This window comes from Elgaria multicarinata, chromosome 8, assembly GCF_023053635.1.
Source record: "Elgaria multicarinata webbii isolate HBS135686 ecotype San Diego chromosome 8, rElgMul1.1.pri, whole genome shotgun sequence".
In the NCBI taxonomy this organism is placed as follows: Eukaryota; Metazoa; Chordata; class Lepidosauria; order Squamata; family Anguidae; genus Elgaria; species Elgaria multicarinata.
In genome coordinates this window covers 5,350,215-5,372,093 of record NC_086178.1, presented here as the reverse complement: position 1 = coordinate 5,372,093, position 21,879 = coordinate 5,350,215, and the positions used below count along the sequence as shown (strand labels likewise).

Here is a 21,879-nt window from a genome sequence, read left to right as displayed (position 1 = left end):
TGCTTGTTGCAGACACAATGTGCTGGTACGTGAGTTATGGGTAGTGTAGGACTAGGGCTGAACCCAGCGTCAAAGCCCCAGCCAACTACGAAGCTCACCAGGTGACTGCAGGCCACCAAACCAACTTTCAGCCTACCACACTGCAGGGGTGTTGTGAGGATAAAATGGAGGAAGGGGGGAGCCATGTATACTGACCAGAAGTCTTTGGGGGGCAAAGGTGAAATAGACATGTTTCATGTGGTGTACTGGGTGATTTGATCAACTCAGGAGGCTTCCTACTACATACAAAGCAGCTAGAAATCTGTGTCTGTATTTGCAACATGCACGCTTTGTTTTCTTCCTTACATTTAAACCCCGCCAAGAAGGCATACGCCATTTACTATTCTAAATTCTGTATTTTAATCTGATATCAATTTTGCTGCGTGGTTCTTATCCTGGTTGTGCTTTTCATACTGTGTTTTGTATTTGTGTTTTTAGACTGTTGTTTTATTATGGTTTTAATTTTTGTGAACTGCCGAGAGAGCTTCGGCTATTGGACAAAAAAATGTAATAAATAAATGAATAAATTCACAAGTTCCGCTCCGAATCTTCAGCTACCTGTCCCGCACCTGCTGATTTACAGTCCCTTTCATGATGTTGCCAGGAAACGGCTCCCTTTCCCCCCTGACACCTACTGGCTGAAGCATCACGTTTGCCGCAGCTGGGAGCACATTAGCCTCTCCACGGAGGAAGCTTGAAAGATTGACCTTTCCGAGTGCTGATGTGATGCCGAGCTTACCGCTGACTCCTTTGCCCACGGGAATCAAACAGCATCCAAACTTCAGTAAACAGAAAATGATTATACTCCACAAATCTATTAGAAAGGGGGGATCCAGGAGAGGAGAGATGAGCCATTTAGGCTGAAGAGGCGCCTGTGGATATGAAGGGGAAGCTGGGAATTCAGGCTGGCAAGCAGAAGAAGGTTCCCCCGAAACACTTATGGGACAGAAGATCCTGAGTTGCAGTCCAACGTATCGGAAGGGCACCAGGTTTGGGGGAAGGCTGTTTTAAGGGGAGGGGAGGGGAGGTAAGAATAATGTGTTTTGGTTTTTCTACTCCAGCCCTGGAAATCCTGTTCAGCCACCTCACTGGCTCTGCACTTTCAGCAAGCACTGCTCACACATTTTCAAGTACATCTTCCCAGCCATGTGGGTTACTAGGAACTTGAAGGAATGCTGAAGTTCTCAGGAAGCTGAATTCTGTGGCTGATACCCAGGGCTTTTAAATGTTATTGTTAGCTGCTCTAGAGTTGGAGACATAAGAACACAAGAAGAGCCCTGATGCTGGATCAGACCAAGGGTCCATCTAGCCCAGCACTCTGTTCACACAGTGGCCAACCAGCCATCGGCCAGGGACCAACAAGCAGGACATGGTGCAACAGCACCCTCCCACCCATGTTCCCCAGCAACTGGTGCACACAGGCTTACTGCCTCTGATACTGGAGATAGGACATAACCATCAGGGCTCATAGTCATGGATAGCCTTCTCCTCCAGGAATTTATCCAACCCCCTTTTAAAGCCATCCAAGTTGGTGGCCATCACTACATCTTGTGGTAGTGAGTTCCATAATTTAACTATGCGCTGTGTGAAGAAGTCCTTCCTTTTATTTTTCCTGGATCTCCCACCAATCAGTTTCATGGGATGACCCCTTGGGGTTCTAGTATTATGAGACAAGATGGGGTTTAAAGGTTTTCATTTATTTCATTTCATTTTAAAACCAACAAGTCAACTACTTCCACCCTGCAAACTTAGGGAGGCTCTTGGGTGAGACTTTTTTTTTTTTTGCCTTTCACGAAGAAGTCATTTCCAGTTAGGAACGCAGCGTGAGCACCCGTAGTTCAGAATTTCGGAGCCTGTGAGCCATCAACCCCAACCTGCTTTATACGAAGTCTGACAGAAGGGCCACCTAGCCAGGACGGCCACTTCCAGCTAAGCAGCGGTTCCTGACGTCTTGGGGAGAGAAATATCTTTCCCAGACCTGCTATCCGGGGTCCCTTCACAGGAGACACTGGGGAGGCTGAACCAGGGACGCGCTAAAGGCAAATTATGCGCTCTCCTCGGAGGAAGCTGCCTTTCCGTCAATACTGACTTGGCAAAGACAGGTTGCTTACCTGTAACTGTAGTTCTTCGAGTCGTCATCTGTGCATTCACACATACGGGCTTTGCGCCTGCGCAGAGTTAGTTCCGGAAACTTCACAAGCTGAGAACATTTTAGGTGGGAACCCCTCCCACACTGTCCACTGAGCATGCCCGAGGGTTCCCGCCCAAACTCCCCAGTTCTGAGACCGCAAACAGTCCCACTGAGAATTAACCCTACGTATCAAGGTTGACACCTGTAGGGGGGACAGTGGGTGGGTTGTGTGAACGCACAGATGCCCATTCCAAGAACTACAGTTTCAGGTAGGCAACTTGTCTTTCTTCTTCGTGGTCTCTGTGCATCACACATATGGGCGAATAACAAGCTGACTTACCGGTGGAGAGTGGTGTCAAGCTAGACGTTCACAGGAATCATAGAACAGCAGAGTTGGAAGGGGCCTACAAGGCCATCGAGTCCAACCCCCTGCTCAATGCAGGAATCCACCCTAAAGCATCCCTGACAGAGGGTTGTCCTGCTGCCTCTTGAAGGCCTCTAGTGTGGGAAAGCCAACAACCTCCCTGGGTAAGTGATTCCACCGTCGTACTGCTCTAACAGTCAGGAAGTTTTTCCTGATGTCCAGCTGGAATCTGGCTTCCTTTAACTTGAGCCCGTTATTCCGTGTCCTGCACTCTGGGAGGATCGAGAAGAGATCCTGGCCCTCCTCTGCGTGACAACCTTTTAGGTATTTGAAGAGTGTTATCATGTCTCCCCTCCATCTTCTCTTCTCCAGGCTAAACATGCCCAGTTCTTTCAGTCTCTCTTCATAGGGCTTTGTTTCCAGAGCCCTGATCATCCTGGTTGCCCTCCTCTGAACACGCTCCAGCTTGTCTGCGTCCTTCTTGAATTGTGGAGACCAGAACTGGACGCAATACTCTAGATGAGGCCTAACCAGGATGGAGGAAAGAACGGCACGTCCGAAAGTGCAATCTCTCCGGGCCCTGAGATCCAATCGGTAATGCCTGACAACTGTCGATGGGGTTGACCATGTGGCTGCCTTGCACAGGTCTGGGATAGAAAGCCCTCTTTCGAAGGCTGCGAAAGTAGATACGCCACTTGTGGAGTGGGTTAAGCGAAGTCTCACGGAGCTGTTAATTCTGTAGCAGTCGAAAGGAACTGGGGAGTTTGGGTGGGGACCCTCGAGCATGCTCAGTGGACGGTGGGGAGGGGGTTCCACCCTAAAATGTTCTCAGCTTGTGAAGTTTCCGGAACTAGCTCTGTGCAGGCGCAAAGCCCGTATGTGTGATGCACAGAGACCATGAAGAAGAATGGCTCTCCAGAGCCTTGGGCAAAGAGAGGTATTTTCTACCACCTGCTAGCGGATCCTTTAAAAACAAACAGAGCGGAGTCCGGAGATAGAAACTGAGATCTCCTCCCCACAACACACACAGTACAGCCCTGCATAGGTACCACCATATCCAGAGGTGAAATCACAACACCCAACATCTGTGAGCAGGAAGCTCCAAGCACACAGGCCAATATGATCTTTGACTGGATTACCTTCTGCAGATGTACAACTGCACAAGAGCTGCCCAGAGCTCTTCAAGGGCAGGCAGGCCAGAGCCAATTTTCAAACATACAGAACAAAGTATTACCAGCAGCTGGGCTGTTGCTCTGACGCCCGTTCAGCCCTGGGGTACGTACCTTGAGGTCTTTGTTAAGGCCGATGACGCAGGTCGGGGTGAAAGCCAGCGACAAGAAGTGTGAGAGAGGAAACCAGAACCAGAACTGGGTGAAGACTAGAACTCCGACCACTGAAGGCATGTGCGTGTGTCCCGTCCTGGACTGCAGGGAAATCGTGACGTTGTGGCCACCTGGGGAGGTATTGGAAAAAGGAACGTTGGAGGGGACCGTTGCTTGGATTTACAAGGGATCAAAGGAGTCAGGGCGCTTGCACAAGGTCGAAGCAAAGCCCTGCTTTCAAAGAAACCAGATTGGGGAGGGGGTCTGGGAAGGAGAGGGGCAGACCAGACGGTAGAAAAAGACCATCCCTCTCCTCATTCCCACTTCTTAGTTTCCAAGTAAGTGTATCTAGTCTACCGTGGGTGAATAGAGAGCACCGATCAAGTGCTAACCTACCATTGTCAGCACGTAGCCTCTTGGGAAACCAGTAAAATACTCAAGAACAGCGGTGCTAGATCAGACCAAGCGTTCTTCCTCTAGTCTAGTTCCCTGTTTCCAAACTCAGCTAGCCAGATGCCACAGAGAAGGCCACCAAGACATAGTGACGGCCACCAATTTGGATGGCTTTAAAAGAGGGTTAGACAAATTCCTGGAGGAGATGGCTGTCAATGGCTACTAGTCCTGATGGCTATGTCCTATCTACATAGGGCTACCTTTGTGCCTAGTCCGGAAACTTCAACTAGTTCAAAACATGGCAGCCCAGGTTGGTCACCGGTACACCTAGGGGGGTGACCACATCACACCAGCCTTAAAATCTCTTCACTGGCTGCCAATTAGTTTCCGGGCAAAGTACAAAGTGTTGGTCATTACCTTTAAAGCCCTACATGGTTTGGGTCCAGGCTACCAGCGGGATCGCCTTCTCCCATACAATCCGCCCCGCACACTCAGGTCCTCTGGGAAGAACTTACTCCAGCCAACAAAAACAAGGCTGACAACTATTACCCAGAGGACCTTTTCTTCTGCCGCTCCCAGTTTGTGGAATGGCCTGCCGGGAGAAATTCACCAACTTAACGGTCTTCCGGAATTTAAGAAAGCCATAAAGACTGATCTCTTCCGGCAGGCCTACCCAGCTGAATTTGAAGATGCCTTTTTTAATGGTGCGCTGCTTTTAATGATGCACTGGTTTTAAATGTTTGAATTAGTTGTATGTATTTTATGGTGTTTTTATTTGTGTTGTGCCCTGCCTCGATCCAGAGGGAGAGGTGGGTAACAAATAAATATATTATTAATTATTATTATTATTATCTCCAGTATCAGAGGCAGTAAGCCTACAAGCGCCAGTTGCAGGGGAACATGGGCTGGAGGGTGCATCTTATGTTCTTACGTCTCTCTGTGTTCCATTTTTTATTCTCCAAATATTGCCCCAACCGCGTCCTTCTATTCCCTTGTCCCACTCAGCTGTATGCAAAATTGCTTCTCTATCCTCTTTTTGCCCACCCTCTGACCATCCACAAACCTCAGTCCTTTCAGCACCTGATAGATACATATATACATACATATATTTTTATTATGCGGTCACAGACCCAATAGAAACGATACCCACAATCGTTAATTTAAAACCATCAAATCACAGTAACTTGTTCATTATACGAACAGGCTAAAAGAGTTATTTAAAACATACACATATTTAAAAAATATAGGCATAGTTAGAACACCTGGTACAAAAGATAAGCAACAGCAGCATGGGATAGAAGTTACAATTAAGATGAAGTCAATTTGCGAGACCTTTGTATGGAGAAGAGGAACTTAGCCACTAACTCTGTTGTTAACTTGTTTGTACCTGCCAGAAAATATTCCAAATACTGCTTGGGTGTCCTTCCAGGGCATTTTCTCATAAGAGGGCCAAGTAATCTATTTCTCTCCTCCCTGTGGAAGCTGCATTCGAAAAAAACATGCTCTAGCGTTTCGACTGCTTTGTCACCACAGGGACACAAGCGGTCCTCATATGGGATGCCCTGATAACGCCCTTCCAAGATTGTAGAATTCAGCCCTGGTTAGGCCTCATCTAGAGTATTACGTCCAGTTCTGGGCTCCACAATTCAAGAAGGACGCAGACAAGCTGGAGCGTGTTCAGAGGAGGGCAGCCAGGATGATCAGGAGTCTGGAAACAAAGCCCTATGAAGAGAGACTGAAAGAACTGGGCATGTTTAGCCTGGAGAAGAGAAGATTGAGGGGAGACATGGTAGCACTCTTCAAATACTTCAAAGGTTGTCACACAGAGGAGGGCCAGGATCTCTTCTCGATCCTCCCAGAGGGCAGGACACGGAATAACGGGCTCAAATTAAAGGAAGCCAGTTTCCAGCTGCACATCAGGAAAAACTTCCTGACTGTTAGAGCAGTACGACAATATAACCAGTTACCTAGGGAGGTTGTGGGCTCTCCCATACTAGAGGCCTTCAAGAGGCAGCTGGACAACCATCTGTCAGGGATGCTTTAGGGTGGATTCCTGCATTGAGCAGGGGGTTGGACTCAATGGCCTTGTAGGCCCCTTCCAATTCTGCTATTCTATGATTCTAAGTAAGGCAGTTAAATCTAGCCCTTGTAAAAGCATGTTGGTACTTGGGGATAGTAAAATAATCTAGATATCTAGCATATCTGGGAAATTCAAAAATTAGACCAGAGTCTGTTGTTCTACTATGGATTTTGCCACAGAGTAATCTTGTGTATGTAGAAAATCCATTGACAGACCTAATATGCACAATTTGACAGTAAAACCTTTAAACCGTGAACTGGTAAAAACATCCCTTTGCGAAAGATAAAGATAGCTTTGGGATGAGTTGGCATTTAGCACCTGACAAATCCCCTAAGGAGAAGGGGGACATCCCAAACGGTTCGCTTCCTCCTCACAACCAAGAAGCAGCTTCAGGACCGGCTTCCGCCACCCTCCGGGGTTATAAATCTCAGCAACAGAATTAATCCTGGCAGATAACCAAACCCTGTAACGTCAATCCTTGCAAAGCGGAGATCAGAGGAGCTCGTCAGCTTGATGCAGTGCAGAAACCACTCGACTAAAGCCTCGCAGAAAACTCTGGGCCACAGAAGGAGTGGGATTTTCAGCACTCCAATTTGACAGATGGAGCTGAAGTGGGAGAGAGGCCATCATCCCTTGGGACTGAAGAGCCCAGGGGCAGAGGGCCGAATCTGGCTAAGAGGCAGTCACGCTTCAAGCCATTCACGTGGGAGAACTACAGCCGCACAGAAGCACTCGTCAGTCACAAGCAGGCACCGGCCACAAGACGGCAGCCGGGGGGCACAGTTGCGGGCGTGCCACTGGCCTTAACTTGGCCAGAAGAGACCATAACCATACCCTGACCTGGTTTGCACATAATGTCAATTCATGGGTTAAACAACCCATGAATTGACAAAGCCGTGCTGGAGCGAGGGCACTGTATACAGCCCGCTCGCCACTTCTGCTGTGCTAAGCAACCCAGGAAAAAGTCATGAAGTTCAAACCGGGCGCCCCGAGTGTTTATGGTTTAATAACCCAGAGTTTGAACCTGTGGTTCGTCGCTGGGCTAAAGTCCTGGGCTGTTTAACTCTCAACAACACAGAGTTCTGGGTTTGGGCCGTCATGATTAACGAAGTGCAGATGTAAAGCAGAAGTGAAGAAAGGGCGGAAGGCAGCGTGCTCACTCGTGCTTGGTCCCGACATTAAACCACCTACATGAGAATTTGGCCCCTGAGTAACCATTCAGGAAATTTCTGAATTTGTAAAGTACATTCAGAAAAAGGACAAAGTATGGATTGCTGAGAATTCAGCGGTCTTTGACCACAAGTAGTGGATTGCTTGCACTCTCTCTCACACTCACACACAGAGAGAGAGAGAGAGAGAGGAAGGAGGGGATATCAAGAGTTCCTTAGGCAGCCAACAACGCTGAAGCCTACTGTAACTTAGGTTTATGCAACTATGGAATTTTGTTTTTTAACATTTACCCTTTAGACAAGACTTCCTAAAATCTGGCATTTCTTGAACAGCTGACCTCATCCCTGAAGTATGGCATCCACACTGTCACGGTTTCTGTTCCCTTTGCTTTTCACCCTAAGTTTCTCTTGGCTTGTCTGGGAACACAAAAGGTGCGGGATCTTGTACTCTATTGCTACTCATCGGAGAGGAATTCTCTTTCCAGTCACGGTGGATTGAAAGGACAGGGACTGAGAGAGGTCATGTTGAGTGAACAAGTTATGTAAAAGAAGCCTGGGTCCAGGTTATCCGAAAGACTGTATTGTCTCTCATGAGCCTGCCCGTGCTTTGAGATCTTCTGGAGAAGCCCTTCTTTCAGTCCCACCATATTCACAGGCGCTCTTGGTGGGAACATGGGAGAGGGCCTTCTCGGTGGCTGCTCCGGTGCTCTGGAACTCTCTTCCCGGGGAAGCTAGACTGGCTCCCTCCTTGATGGGCTTTCGGAGGCAGGCAAAGACTTTTTTGTTCCGGCAGGCCTGTGGCGATTAATCTGGGTCTCCGTCTGTGCTAAGGACTTTTAAAATTGTCATGTATTTTAAACGTTTAATACTGGAATATATCTAATATATTTTTAATTTTTGTATATTTCTATTCATAGGTTTTAAAATGTATATGTTTTAAATTTTGTAAAGCCACCTTGAGGCCCAGTATTGGGCAAAAGGCGGGATACAAATAAATATAATAATAATAATAATAATAATAATAATAATAATAATAATAATAATAACAACAACAACAACAACAACAACAACTCCAAAGGCATTTTGCACAGAAACAAGGATTGTGTATTTTCCCTCTCTTTTGCTCCTCACATTCAATCCATCACCAAATCATGTTGCTTTTCGTGGCAAAATATTGGGCTAAATCCAGCCATCCCTCTCCGCTTGGCTAAAACCCTCGTCCAGGGTCTGACTGTTTTCCTCCTTCTTTGCTCTGGCCGGCCCTGGACACACCTCAGTCCCCTGAAAACTCGGGTGCTAAGACTGGACACGTCTCCTGTCGCTCAGACCATGCGTTGCTCTGCTTTGATTCCTTCACCGACCAATGGGGGCAAGCCATCTGCACGTCCCGCCCCAGCCAAGAACGCCCCTAGGAACTATGGTATGCCATGACGTAGAATCATAGAATAGCAGAGTTGGAAGGGGCCTAAAAGGCCATCGAGTCCAACCCCCTGCTCAATGCAGGAATCCACCCTAAAGCATCCCTGACAGATGGTTGCCCAGCTGCCTCTTGAATGACTCTAGTGTGGGAGAGGCCACAATCTCCCTAGGTAACTGATTTCATTGTCGTACTGCTCTAACAGTCAGGACGTTTTTCCTGATGTCCAGCTGGAATCTGGCTTCCTTTAACTTGAGCCCGTTATTCCGTGTCCTGCACTCTGGGAGGATCGAGAAGAGATCCTGGCCCTCCTCTGTGGGACAACCTTTTAAGTATTTGAAGAGTGCTCTCATGTCTCCCCTCCATCTTCTCTTCTCCAGGCTAAAGATGCCCAGTTCTTTCAGTCTCTCTTCATAGGGCTTTGTTTCCAGACCCCTGATCATCCTGGTTGCCCTCCTCTGAACACGCTCCAGCTTGTCTGCGTCCTTCTTGAATTGTGGAGCCCAGAACTGGACGCAATACTCTAGATGAGGCCTAACCAGGGCCGAATAGAGAGGAACCAGGACCTCATGTGATTTGGAAGCTATACTTCTATTAATGCAGCCCAAAATAGCATTTGCCTTTCTTGCAGCCATATTGCACTGTTGGCTCATATTCAGCTTGCGTAGCTGTGTTCTCATTGAACCATTCTGTGGGAAATTAGGGTTGCTGACGGATTGCTGAAGCAGCCACAAAGGCTTTTGTTGTCAAAGAGAAAAAAAAGGGAAACCATCCGCTTCCTCCTTTCTTTGGCATAATTCAGTCACGGCCACAGAAAAGTCTAGCTACCCTCCCTATAACTTTCCAAGATGGGCTCCGGATATCCAGTCCCATGGAACTATTCAGATCTAATAATTCTTTATGGGTGCGAAGAAATTAGACCTGACGTGCTATCATTCCATCGCTCAAACAGAGAATCACGCTTTCCATCAGACGGCAGCTACAAATCATTTCGCTTATGACATTGTAGGGACAGCCTGAGATACGCCTGCGGAGACGAAAGGTCAGCCCACTCCATTCAGAAAGACAGCGACCTGAGGCAGGCTCAATTTCAGGATGTGTCAGCCTAGTGATTCACACACGCAATAAAATCCAAAAGGCAGAATCTCATTTGGCTTCCCGCATTACCGATCCGCTATCAACACAATCGCTTCTAACAACTCGAGCCGCTAATGAAAAGGCCCGCTCCCAAAGACATTCAGAGCAGGGCGGGTAGCAACTGCATGTTTTAGTGAAGAAGTTCAACATGACATTGAAACAGAGGTCTCGTAAGGATTAAGAGATTCTATGATTAAGGGTTTTTGTAAAGATTAGAGATACTGTACCTGAAGCCCTCTGAATGTGTTATGTCAGCCTCCTCAACCCGGTGCCCTCCAGATTTTTTGGGCTACAACACTAAGTATTTCTGACCATTCACCATGCTGGCTGGGAAGCCATAGAATCATGGAATAGTAGAGTTGGAAGGGGCCTACAAGGCCATCGAGTCCAACCCCCTGCTCAATGCAGGAATCCACCCTAAAGCATCCCTGACAGATGGTTGTCCAGCTGCCTCTTGAAGGCCTCTAGTGTGGGAGAGCCCACAACCTCCCTAGGTAACTGATTCCATTGTCATACTACTCTAACAGTCAGGAAGTTTTTCCTGATGACCAGCCGGAATCTGACTTCCTGTAACTTGAGCCTGTTATTCCGTGTCCTGCACTCTGGGAGGATCGGGAAGAGATCCTGGCCCTACTCTTTGTGACAACCTTTTAAGTATTTGAAGAGTGCTATCATGTCTCCCCTCAATCTTCTCTTCTCCAGGCTAAACATGCCCCAGTTCTTTCAGTCTCTCTTCATAGGGCTTTGTTTCCAGACCCCTGATCATCCTGGTCGCCCTCCTCTGAACACGCTCCAGCTTGTCTGCGTCCTTCTTGAATTGTGGAGCCCAGAACTGGACGCAATACTCTAGATTTTAATTTTTGTGAACCGCCCAGAGAGCTCCGGCTATTGGGCGGTATAGAAATGTAATAAATAAATAAATAAATAACTAGATGAGGCCTAACCAGGGCTGAATAGAGAGGAACCAGTACCTCACGGCCTGCGCATGTTTGTGAGCATGCACAGGCTGGCTCCTGCATCCTTATCCACGTGCACTTTTTTTTTTTAATGCTAGACCACCCAGAGTGCTAGGTTCACACGTCACAACCACCACCCAGGAACAGGGCATCCCTGAGTCGTTTCAGAGAGCTGATCTGAAGCGGAAGGTAGGCAAGGAGGCCGCAGGCTCGCTTCCTTCCTCCTGTGGGGCCACGCCAATTCCTGGTCTGCTTGATTCAGGAGCTGGGGTTACACGTGGAACCAGGCCAATGACCCTGTTCAGACAACATGCTAAGTCATGGTGGTTAGGCATTTTGATTTAAACATTATGGCTTAGTGTGCCATGTGAACCATGACTTAACGTGTCGGGTGAGCCATTCCTAACCATGGTGGCTACAGGACCACAGTTTAAACATGCTCACTAACCGTTTGCTGCAAAAGGGTTATTGGCCTAACCACGGCTTAGCGTGTTGTCTGAATAGGCCCAGAGTCTGCTAAAAGCTGGCCTGTGCCTGTCTATACCCCACCTTCTCCTGCAATTCAAGGGCTTCTGGGATGTCGCATTTCACTGCCTGAAGGTCTCCCACTCCCGCAAAAGACTTCGCCCTTTCCGACCTCCTGCCCCATCTATTTGGAACTAGCTGCCGAAACACTTGCACGATGCTACCTCTTCCTGTAAAGCCCTCTTCACAAAACCTAAACTTTTCCATGACGCCTTTGCCAAAACTGTAATGTAGCCAAGCCACGTAGGTGAAATTGAAACAACTGAAAGAACTCGGCCTGTTTAGCCTGGAGAAGAGAAGATTGAGGGGAGACATGACAGCACTCTTCAAGTCTTTGAAAGGCTGTCACACAGAGGAGGGCCAGGATCTCTTCTCGATCCTCCCAGAGTGCAGGACACGGAAGAACGGGCACAAGTTAAAGGAAGCCAGATTCCGGCTGGACATCAGGAAAAACTTCCTGACTGTCAGAGCAGTATGACAATGAAACCAATTCCCTAGGGATGTGGTGCGCTCTCCCACAGTGGAGGCCTTCAAGAGGCAGCTGGACAGCCATCTGTCAGGGATGCTTTAGGGTGGATTTCTGCATTGAGCAGGGGTTTGGACTCGATGGCTTTATAGGCCCCTTCCAACTCGATGATTCGATGATTTAATGAACTGCAGACCCCGTTCCCTGTCATCCCTGCCTCCACTCCTTGCTCCTTCCCCTGTTTCCCCTGTGTTGAATTTTAAAGTGTAAGCTCCTTGGGATCTTTCCTGTTGCACACCAAAGTGCCCTTCACACTCATCGGTGCTATACACACTAACACAGAGGTGGGGAGCTGGAGGGTTGAATTCCATTTCGGAGGGATTCTCAGGGCTACAATCCAGTGATGGGCCGGACAAAAGGAAAAAAGGGGTAGGACACCCCCCCCCCAAAAAAAAACAGTATACTGTAGCTTCGATCTCTTACTGCCAGTAACTAAAGCCATAGAAGAGACATTTCAATCTTTTAGAATGGGGGGGGGGGAAATGTGCAAAAGGCAGGCAGGAGACCTCCCAACAATCAGTGGTCGGAGAAAAGGGAGCCAGGCCAGGGGAGGAGGGCAAGGCACTCTGGGAAACGCTGAAGGTCCAGATTTGGCCCCTGGGCCTGAGGTTCCCCACCCCTGTACTAAAAGAATAATCATCCACCTCCTAAAATCTCAGAGGAAAACAATGTCAAAGTGCAGATTCTGTGTGTGAAGTTAAAAAATGAGTCCGGCCAAGAAAAACCCTTGAAAGGGCCTTGCGCAAGTTGGCTTGCTTGGTCAATTTGTTCAGTGTGTTGAACTCATCTGGTCAATGAATATATGAACTGTCTGAATCCAAGAAATCATTGCGGCATCAGAAAATACCTGCATCCAATATGCCTTGAGCGAGAATTGCTCCAAACTTGGCCATAACGTCGTCATGTTTATCATTGATGACTTTGGAATAGAGCTGTCTGAACTGGCTGACCTGCAAGAGAGAAAATATGCAAAAAATTAAACATAGCTATCAAAACAAACGCTGGAGGACAAATACATCAGGGGGCAGGGGAATCCCAAGCAGAAGGCTGAAAAGCAACATACACAAAGGCAGTTATTTCTATATTTTTAAACAAACAAACTGGTTTAAAGTTCCCTAAGAAGAGTGTGTGCAAACACACAAGGGGAAAAAAGCATTGTCTGACATCCTATATGCCTTTTAGTTTCCTAATACTGTTTGCTGGGTGTAACCTTTCAAGCCAACAGTGCAATATGGCTGCAAGAAAGGCAAATGCTATTTTGGGCTGCATTAATAGAAGTAGAGCTTCCGAAAGGCGTGAGGTCCTGGTTCCTCTCTATTTGGTCCTGGTTAGGCCTCATCTAGAGTATTGCATCCAGTTCTGGGCTCCACAATTCAAGACAAGCTGGAGTGTGTTCAGAGGAGGGTAATCAGGATGATCAGGGGTCTGGAAACAAAGCCCTAAGAAGAGAGACTGAAAGAACTGGGCATGTTTAGCCTGGAGAAGAGAAGACTGAGGGGAGACATGAGAGCACTCTTCAAATACTTAAAAGGTTGTCACACAGAGGAGGGCCAGGATCTCTTCTCGGTCCTCCAAGAATGCAGGACACAGAATAACGGGCTCAAGTTAAAGGAAGCCAGATTCCAGCTGGACATCAGGAAAAACTTCCTGACTGTTAGAGCAGTACGACAGTGGAACCAGTTACCCAGGGAGGTGATGGGCTCTCCCACACTAGAGGCCTTCAAGAGGCAGCTGGACAAGCATCTGTCAGGGATGCTTTAGGGTGGATTCCTGCATTGAGCAGGGGGTTGGACTTGATGGCCTTGTAGGACCCTTCCAACTCTGCTATTCTATGATTTTGTGATTCTATGAAGCAAGTGTTTTATCAGAACTGGATGCCATGAATGAGTACAGACGATAATGGCATAAGACGCTTATATGCAGGAATGGCCACCATTTCTCTCTTGCCTTTTTGTACCAAGGACAATCCGTGCGTGGCAGCGAGAACAAAAACTATGTTCCGAAGGCAGGATGCAATTCCTCCCGTTACTCAATTCTCCTTATAAATCAAACCGAATTATGGAAGCTGCTAACATGGTTCCTTCCTAAGCCAATTCCTCTGCATGTTTGGAAGTGCTTTAGAGTAATGAATGGAGCAGAGTTTCCGTAAAAGCTGGTGATGAAAGGAAACAGGGAAGCCTTACACGCACGCAGTATTTACTTCGCTGGGTGGGCTTGAAATCTCTTTGGGGGGTGGGGAATTTATTGTTTTGAGGGAGGGAAGAAGAGACTAAATTCGGAGGACTCTGAAAGGTCCAACTCCTAGTCGTCCCATCTACTCCAGGGTGAACTCGCACACGGCATAGCTCCACAAGCTATTCACGGAGAAAACACAATCTTAGAGAACACAGAGGACTGGGGGGTGGGATAAGCCCTGGCCCTGGGATCTTCTGCAAAGAGGATCATCTGGGGAGAGACACAACGGGGCCCCTGTGGCTCTCTGTAAGCGTAAAGCGCTTCTTCGGTAGTTTCAGAGGCTTCCTCTTGGCACTGCCCAAATGCACGTCCTCCAGCGTGTGTCAAAAAAGTAGGACCACACAAAAGTTGGCTTCTACTGAGCCAGCCCACTGCGCCATCTAGGCCAGTACTGTTGACACGGACTGGCAGCAGCGGCTGTCCAGGGCCTCAGCCAGGATTCCTTCCTAGCCTACTTGGAGATGCCAAGGATTGAACCTGGGGCTTTCGGAATGCAAAGCAGGAGCTCCACCACCGAGTTATGGGAGTTATTCTTTTATTGAAACAATAAAATGGAGAGACTTGAGAGACCTTGCCCATGTGCACACCTGTAAAGGCCTGTGCACTAAGAGTCAAGGTACAACTCCCTTCCTGCTCAGGTCAGAAAATGAGGTTGCTTTGCCAATTTATGACATCGCTAGAATCTTTTTCGGGGAGAGAGTGGTTTGGTAGAGATCTGTAGGAAGGGAGTGGTAGAAGTGGAGGAAGGGTTCAGCATCCTCTTCCACACCACGTTGCCTGATGCAAATCGCTCCCTCCTGAGGCAGTTTTACTTAGATCAGTTTTAGTTAGCCAGTGTGGCGTAGTGGCTAAGGTGTTGGATTGAGAGTCGGGAGATCTGGGTTCTAGTCCCTACTCGGCCATGGAAACCCACTGGGAGACTTTGGGCCAGTCACAGACTCTCAGCCCAGCCTACCTCACAGGGTTGTTGTTGTTGTGAGGATAAGATGGAGAGCAGGCGGATTATGTACACCGCCTTGGGTTCCTTGGAGGAAAAAAGGTGGGATGTAAATGCAATCACCATCATCATCAAGGGTGGGGAACCTGTGGCTCTTCAGATATTGTTGCTGAACTACAATTCCCATAATCCCTGACGAGTGGCCATGTTGGCTAGGGCTGGACAACATTGGGAGGGTCACAGGTCTCCCACCCCTGGCCTAAACCACCCATCAAGCTCTTAAGGCATATGCTGGTATCTGATGTGTAGTGCTGGTCTCAAATATTTAACTTCTAGGCCTGGTTCGCATGTAACGACAACCCAGAGTACGGGCGGAGTATGGGTTAGCGCTGAATCATAGTTTGTCGCTATGTGCAAACCCGGCACTATGGTTTAAATATAATCACAAACAACCCAGAGTTTATAACCCCGAAACAAACTATGGGTTCTCTTCCTGGGTTGTTGGTGGTAAAGAACCCATAATTAAATTGTAGCACTGGGTATGCACAAAACTACAACTTCCTGAGGAGGGAAGAGGATCTCTTCTCTCCACAGAGGAGGGCCAGGATCTCTTCTCGATCCTCCCAGAGTGCAGGACACAGAATAACGGGATCAAGTTAAAGGAAGCCAGATGGACATCAGGAAAAACTTCCTGACTGTTAGAGCAGTACGACAGTGGAATCAGTTGCCTAGTGAGGTGGTGGGCTCTCCCACACTAGAGGCCTTCAAGAGGCAGCTGGACAACCCTCTGTCAGGGATGCTTTAGGGTGGATTCCTGCATTGAGCAGGGGGTTGGACTCGATGGCGTTGTAGGCCCCTTCCAACTCTGCGATTCTATGATTCTATGAGGGTTCAGGGTGGGCAAATTATAATTCAATAACCAAAGACACAGACGCGCACCCAGTCAAAATTTAAAACCCCCCCCCCCCCATGCACAGTCATACACCAGCCTTCCTCAGGCCCTTTCTACACCTCCCGGCCTTCCAGGAGATAGAGGGGAGGATCTTGTGATATTCTCCTCGCGAGATCCTCCTCCTAGATTCACACACGACACGCAACATCCCGGGGGGGGGGTGTGTGGAGGGATGCCGTGCCTGCCTTTTTTTAAAAAAAAAAAAAAGTGGAGATGAGCGCACTTGCGCCTCTGCCAAACTAAGTTAAAAAAAAAACAAACCACGCTGCTCTCCCCCCCCAATGGGCACAGAGAGCCTGAAGAGCTCTGTGCCCGTTTCCCGCCTCCTCACGTTTACTCATGAGGAGGTGGGATGAAGCGGGGCAGGCAGACACACACCTCCCGGTACGATCCGAAGACTGCAAGAAAAATAGGGTTTTCCCAGGGTTATTTATCCCTGGGAAACCCCGTCCCCGTCCCCGTCCCCCCTGCCCCCAGGAGTCCCTGTGCGTCATTTGGATGCACAGGGACTCGGCCGTGAGCAGCCCGGACCATCAGGCTGGTGTAGAAACGCCCTCACTTGGTGTTCTCCAGATTCATCGGGCTAAAAGTCCCCTCATCCCAGCCAGCACTGGGCCATAACTATGAGTTGTAATCCAACGCATCTGGAAGGTGGACCACGTTGGGGGAGGGCTGCCCCGAAAGACTCAGTCGTCGCTGTTGAGTGCCAGCCCCAAAGAGGAAAATTTGACAGCGCTTTGTGAGCACTGAGGTCCTCCCGGTGCCAAATTCTTCCCTCCTTACGAGATTCTGCTCATGTGGGATGGGTGGAACACACACAGGCTTAAAACCTTCCAAGGAAGCAGGAAGCGTCGGGGCCTAAGCTTCTTTCAACACTTTGCACAGCAAAAAAAGGAACATTCCCAAGGAAGAGGAGGACAGCAAAAGGCAGCGCCGTGAGTTGATGAAAGATTAAAACCAGGTTGCTTTTCACTTGGGGTGTTGCCACCTCATTCCTGTGGCTCCAAAGATCCGTGGGTTCACGTTGTTTATAAGCCTTTGACAGTTGTTATAAACCATGAAAATTAAAGGGTGGGGGGAAGTCGCTAGCCACACGGGCCATGATCTGGAATTCACACAGTAATCAAAGCTTCAGAGGAACAGATCCTGGGCAAGGCAGGAAGACATTCCGCAGATCTGCTAATGTTCACGCTGGCGTCTGCAGTCTGACAGCAAAAGGCCTCTGTGTGTGATGGGGCAAAAAGAGCTTGGCTGGGCCGCTGCTTGGGGGACGGAAGCTGTTGAGCACCACCAGTGATGCTCAAGCGTAGAGTCCAGAGACTGCTCAGCCCCTCCCTACTGAAAGCTGACGGATGTCAACGCCAAATTCAGAGCTGAGAGCTTTAGCACACTTATCAGCTGGATTAAAAGCGGAGGCACACATCACGCTCCTTTTAAAGAGGCTCACCTTTAGAACATGGAAAAGAATCACTCACTTCAGAGAAGGACTCCCCCTCCATGTCTCTGCGCGAGTCACTGGAAGGAGGCAAACCTGGAGCAAGCACTCATTCAGAGCTCCAAAGGGCAACCTCCTCTGAGAGTAGGCGATTCTATTGCTCGACTGCATCAGAAAGGACTGAAGGATCCGATCACACTCGCTGCAGAGATGTGTCATATTTCAACCCTCACTCTTCTCTCTTCCAAAGAGGAGGCTGTCTAGAGATGTGAAGGCCCAGGAAAGCAAAAAGGGAAAAAACAAAAAACCAGGCTCCACCCCCTACTTCCATTTTTCGAACGAAAACTGAAAATTTGGCCGTTGTGAACTGCCCAGGGAGCTTCGGCTGTGGAGCGGTATATAAATATAAATAAATAAATAAAAATAAATAAAATTTGAGGGAATACTGAAGCACGCTTCTGAAATATTTTCTCTTTTCGAGTGAGTGAAGTGCTTTTTAAGACAAGGTTTCGCTCACTCAAAATTTGCAGTATGAAAATGTCCACGTGCAACTATCGACAGCATCAGAGAATAATTCCTGTGTATTGATAGCACAACCCTATATATGTCTACTCAGAAGTAATTGCCATCAAGTTTAGATCAATGGCTTTAGGATGGCAGCCAAGTCTGGTTCCATGGATCAGTTTTTGTTGGGGGGGAAACCCTGGGACTTTTTTTCTTGTTGAAAATCCCAATACTTCGAATTGGCTGGGACAAAAAAAAGCTCCCTCATGACAAATATCAATAGATTTCTTGGGATATGTTATAGAATCATAGAATAGCAGAGTTAGAAGGGGCCTACAAGGCCATCGAGTCCAACTCTTCTTGGTTACATGGCTCTTCCAGGCTCTTGGTTTTCAGAAATAGAACTCTTAGTTACATCCCGATTGGATTACTGTAACATGCTCTATGTGGGGCTGCCTTTAAAGAGTGCTTGGAAACTCCAGCTGGCTCAAATAGGGTGACCCTATGAAAAGGAGGACAGGGCTCCTGTATCTTTAACAGTTGAATTGAAAAGGGAATTTCAGCAAGTCTCATTTGTATATATGGAGAACCTGGTGAAACTCCCTCTTCATCACAACAGTTAAAGCTGCAGGTGCCTTACCCTCTTTTGCATCTGGTCACTCTAGTATAGCTCCTGCAGCTTTAACAGTTGTGATGAAGAGGGAATTTCACCAGGTTCTCCATATATAGAAATGACACCTGCTGAAATTCCCTTTTCTATGCAACTATTAAAGATACAGGAGCCCTGTCCTCCTTTTCATATGGTCACCCTAGTTCAAAGAGCTGCAGCCAGATTGCTGACTGGGGCTGGTTACAGGGAGCAGACAACTCCCCTGTTAAAACAGCTTCACTGGCTTCCAGTCTGTTTCCGGGCACAATTCAAAGTGCTGGTTATGACCTATAAAGCCCTATATGGCTCGGGTCCGGGTTATTTGAAAGACTGTATTCTCCCTTATGAGCCTGCCCATGCTTTGAGATCTTTTGGAGAAGCCCTTCTTTCAGTCCCACCAACTTCACAGGCGTGCCTGGTGGGAACACGGAAGAGGGCCTTCTCAGTGGCTGCTCCGGTGCTCCAGAACTCTCTTCCCGGGGAAGCTAGACTGGCTCCCTCCTTGATGGGCTTTCGGAAGCAGGCTAAAACTTGTTTGCTCCGAGAGGCCAAAACTTGTTTGGCCTTTGGAGAATAATCTGGTCCTCCATCTATGTTAAGGTCTTGTAAAATTGCCGTGTGTTTTAAACATTTAGTGTTCTAATATTGTATTTTTTAGCCCGCCGCTCTGACCATGTCACTCCACTTCTGAAATCTCTTCATTGGCTTCCAATTCACTCCAGAATCCAATATAAACTTCTCCTACTGACCTTCAAAGCTCTTCACTGCCTAGCTCCAGCCTATCTCTCCTCTCTCATCTCACACTATCGCCCCGCTCGGGCTCTCCGCTCCTCCGATGCCATGCTTCTCGCCTGCCCAAGGACCTCCACTTCCCTTACTCGGCTTCATCCTTTTTCTTCTGCTGCCCCTTACGCCTGGAACGCTCTTCCAGAACACTTGAGAACTACAAACTCAATCACTGCTTTTAAGACTCAGCTCAAAACTTTTCTTTTCCCTATAGCCTTCAAATATTGAGTTTGTTCTGACTTTACACTGTTGGTTTTGCCCTACCCTGTGCCTGTTTACACTTCCCTGTGCCTGTTTGCATTCTCCTTCCCTCTTTATTGTTTACTACAACTTATTAGATTGTAAGCCTATGCGGCAGGGTCTTGCTATTTACTGTGTTATCTGTACAGCACCATGTACATTGATGGTGCTATATAAATAAATAATAATAATAATAATAATTTCTTTTCCTAGGTTTACAATGTATATGTTTTAAATTTTGTAAGGCCGCCTTGGGGCCCAGTATTGGGCAAAAGGCGGGATACATGTAACATTAGAGTTAGAAGAGGAATGATAAAAATGAATGATTTTGAAGAAATATGGAAACTGTTTTTGGACTTTGTATTATTAAAGGGGAAAGGAAAAACACCTCCAGAGGATTCAATGAGATTTTGGAAACTAGAATAAGTTCCCTGGGTTGGGGGTGCACTTTTAATGTTAATTAAAGATTAAGATCCAATGTAGAATTAAGGGGAAAGAAATGTATATTTGTTAGTCTGTTTAGGTATGTACTATTATGTATTATGTTTTACGAGCGTTATTTTTCTTTTTTCTTTTTATATATTGTATTGTTTGTAATGTTTAGTCTGTATGGTTATTATGTAGTTATAGAAAATCAATAAAAATAATTAAAAAACACACAAATAATATCAACAACAACTGTGTGGGAACTTCATTCTCATCCTCATTTTTGTTGGCTGATGATTTACCCAACTCTGTATGTTAACCTACCCCAAATGCAATCATCAGTTGGTTTCTTGGAATATTTTATGTCCCAACACTTTTTGTTAACACAAAGAAAAACGATGAGAGGCTGAAATTAGGAGACATTGGTACTGTGTAGGTGACAATCTCTTAGAAGGATTATGTTATATGTATAAATTCCTGTTAATGAAAAGTGTGCCCAGGGGAAGGTTTGTCCCCCCCACCCCATTGGTGAAAGAGACATCTAAGCTAGTGACTATCATAGAATCATAGAATAGTAGAGTTGGAAGGGGCCTAAAAGGCCATCGAGTCCAACCCCCTGCTCAATGCAGGAATCCACCCTAAAGCATCCCTGACAGATGGTTGTCCAACTGCCTCTTGTAGGAATTCTAAAACCTTACAAAGTTTAAAAAATACATTGAAAAGGAAAAAAGAAAAACACACATTTAAAATACACAACAAAATTATAAGTCAATTAACATAGATGGAGGGACAGATTATTTCCCAAAGGCCTGCTGGAACAAACAAGTTTTAGCCTGCCTCCGAAAGCCCATCAAGGAGGGAGCCAGTCTAGCTTCCCTGGGAAGAGAGTTCCAGAGCACCGGAGCAGCCACCGAGAAGGCCCTCTCCCATGTTCCCACCAAGCGCGCCCGTGAAGATGGTGGGACTGAAAGAAGGGCTTCTCCTGAAGATCTCAAAGCACGGGCAGGCTCACAAGGGAGAATACGGTCTTTCAGATAACCTGGACCCGACTCATAGGTCATAACCATATGTCTGACATGAAGAAAGCCTTAAATGTACTATTACTTTGTATGTTGAGTATCTGTACTTTTATAAGTAGTATTGTCTCATTTGTTGAGTTTTGTCTTTTGGTAGATGGTACTGGTGTGTTATTGTAGAAAACAATAAAATTGTTGTAAAGGACTGAACCCAGGCTGTCAGTTTCGGTTTCAGACTCTGATTCGGAGATGGAGTTAGAAGAAGCCTAGCAGAGACAGGCTGTGGGGGAGGAAATTCTCCAAAACTACCCAGGAGCCAGCAAAGAACCTTCCCAAGGGCTTATCAAGGAGGAAGGCCAGGTTCAGAAACCAGCTTCCCCCCTCCCTGTGGGAACCTGGACTCTGTTGGAAGGAGAGGGAGCTTCGGGATTGACAGACACCAGAACTCGCTGCTGAGTTAAGCAGGTGGAGATAAGAGGAGGATATGGGAGGTGTCACACTGGACCGGCTGCCCCTCAGAAGCTGGGTCCGGAGGATCCTCTCTGAAGGTAGGGGCTCAGAAAAAGCCAGCTGAGCATGGTGGAAAATCCTTCCTGAGTTGAAAGGCTATTAGTAGCTCCCGTACCAAAAGATTTATTTT

The 21,879-nt window shown here is 47.4% G+C and overlaps 1 protein-coding gene across 1 annotated transcript in view; it reads right to left on the bottom strand.

Annotated features, from left to right (window-relative positions):
- PSMD1 (proteasome 26S subunit, non-ATPase 1) overlaps positions 1–21,879 on the bottom strand; it is a 138,340-nt gene that overhangs the window by 11,647 nt on the left and 104,814 nt on the right. Inside the window, exons 19-20 of the mRNA XM_063131768.1 lie at positions 12,907–13,009; positions 3,818–3,987 (exon numbers count right to left, since the gene is read on the bottom strand). Of these exons, the coding sequence (XP_062987838.1) occupies positions 3,818–3,987; positions 12,907–13,009 (273 nt within the window). The remainder of the gene's footprint in view (positions 1–3,817; positions 3,988–12,906; positions 13,010–21,879) is intronic.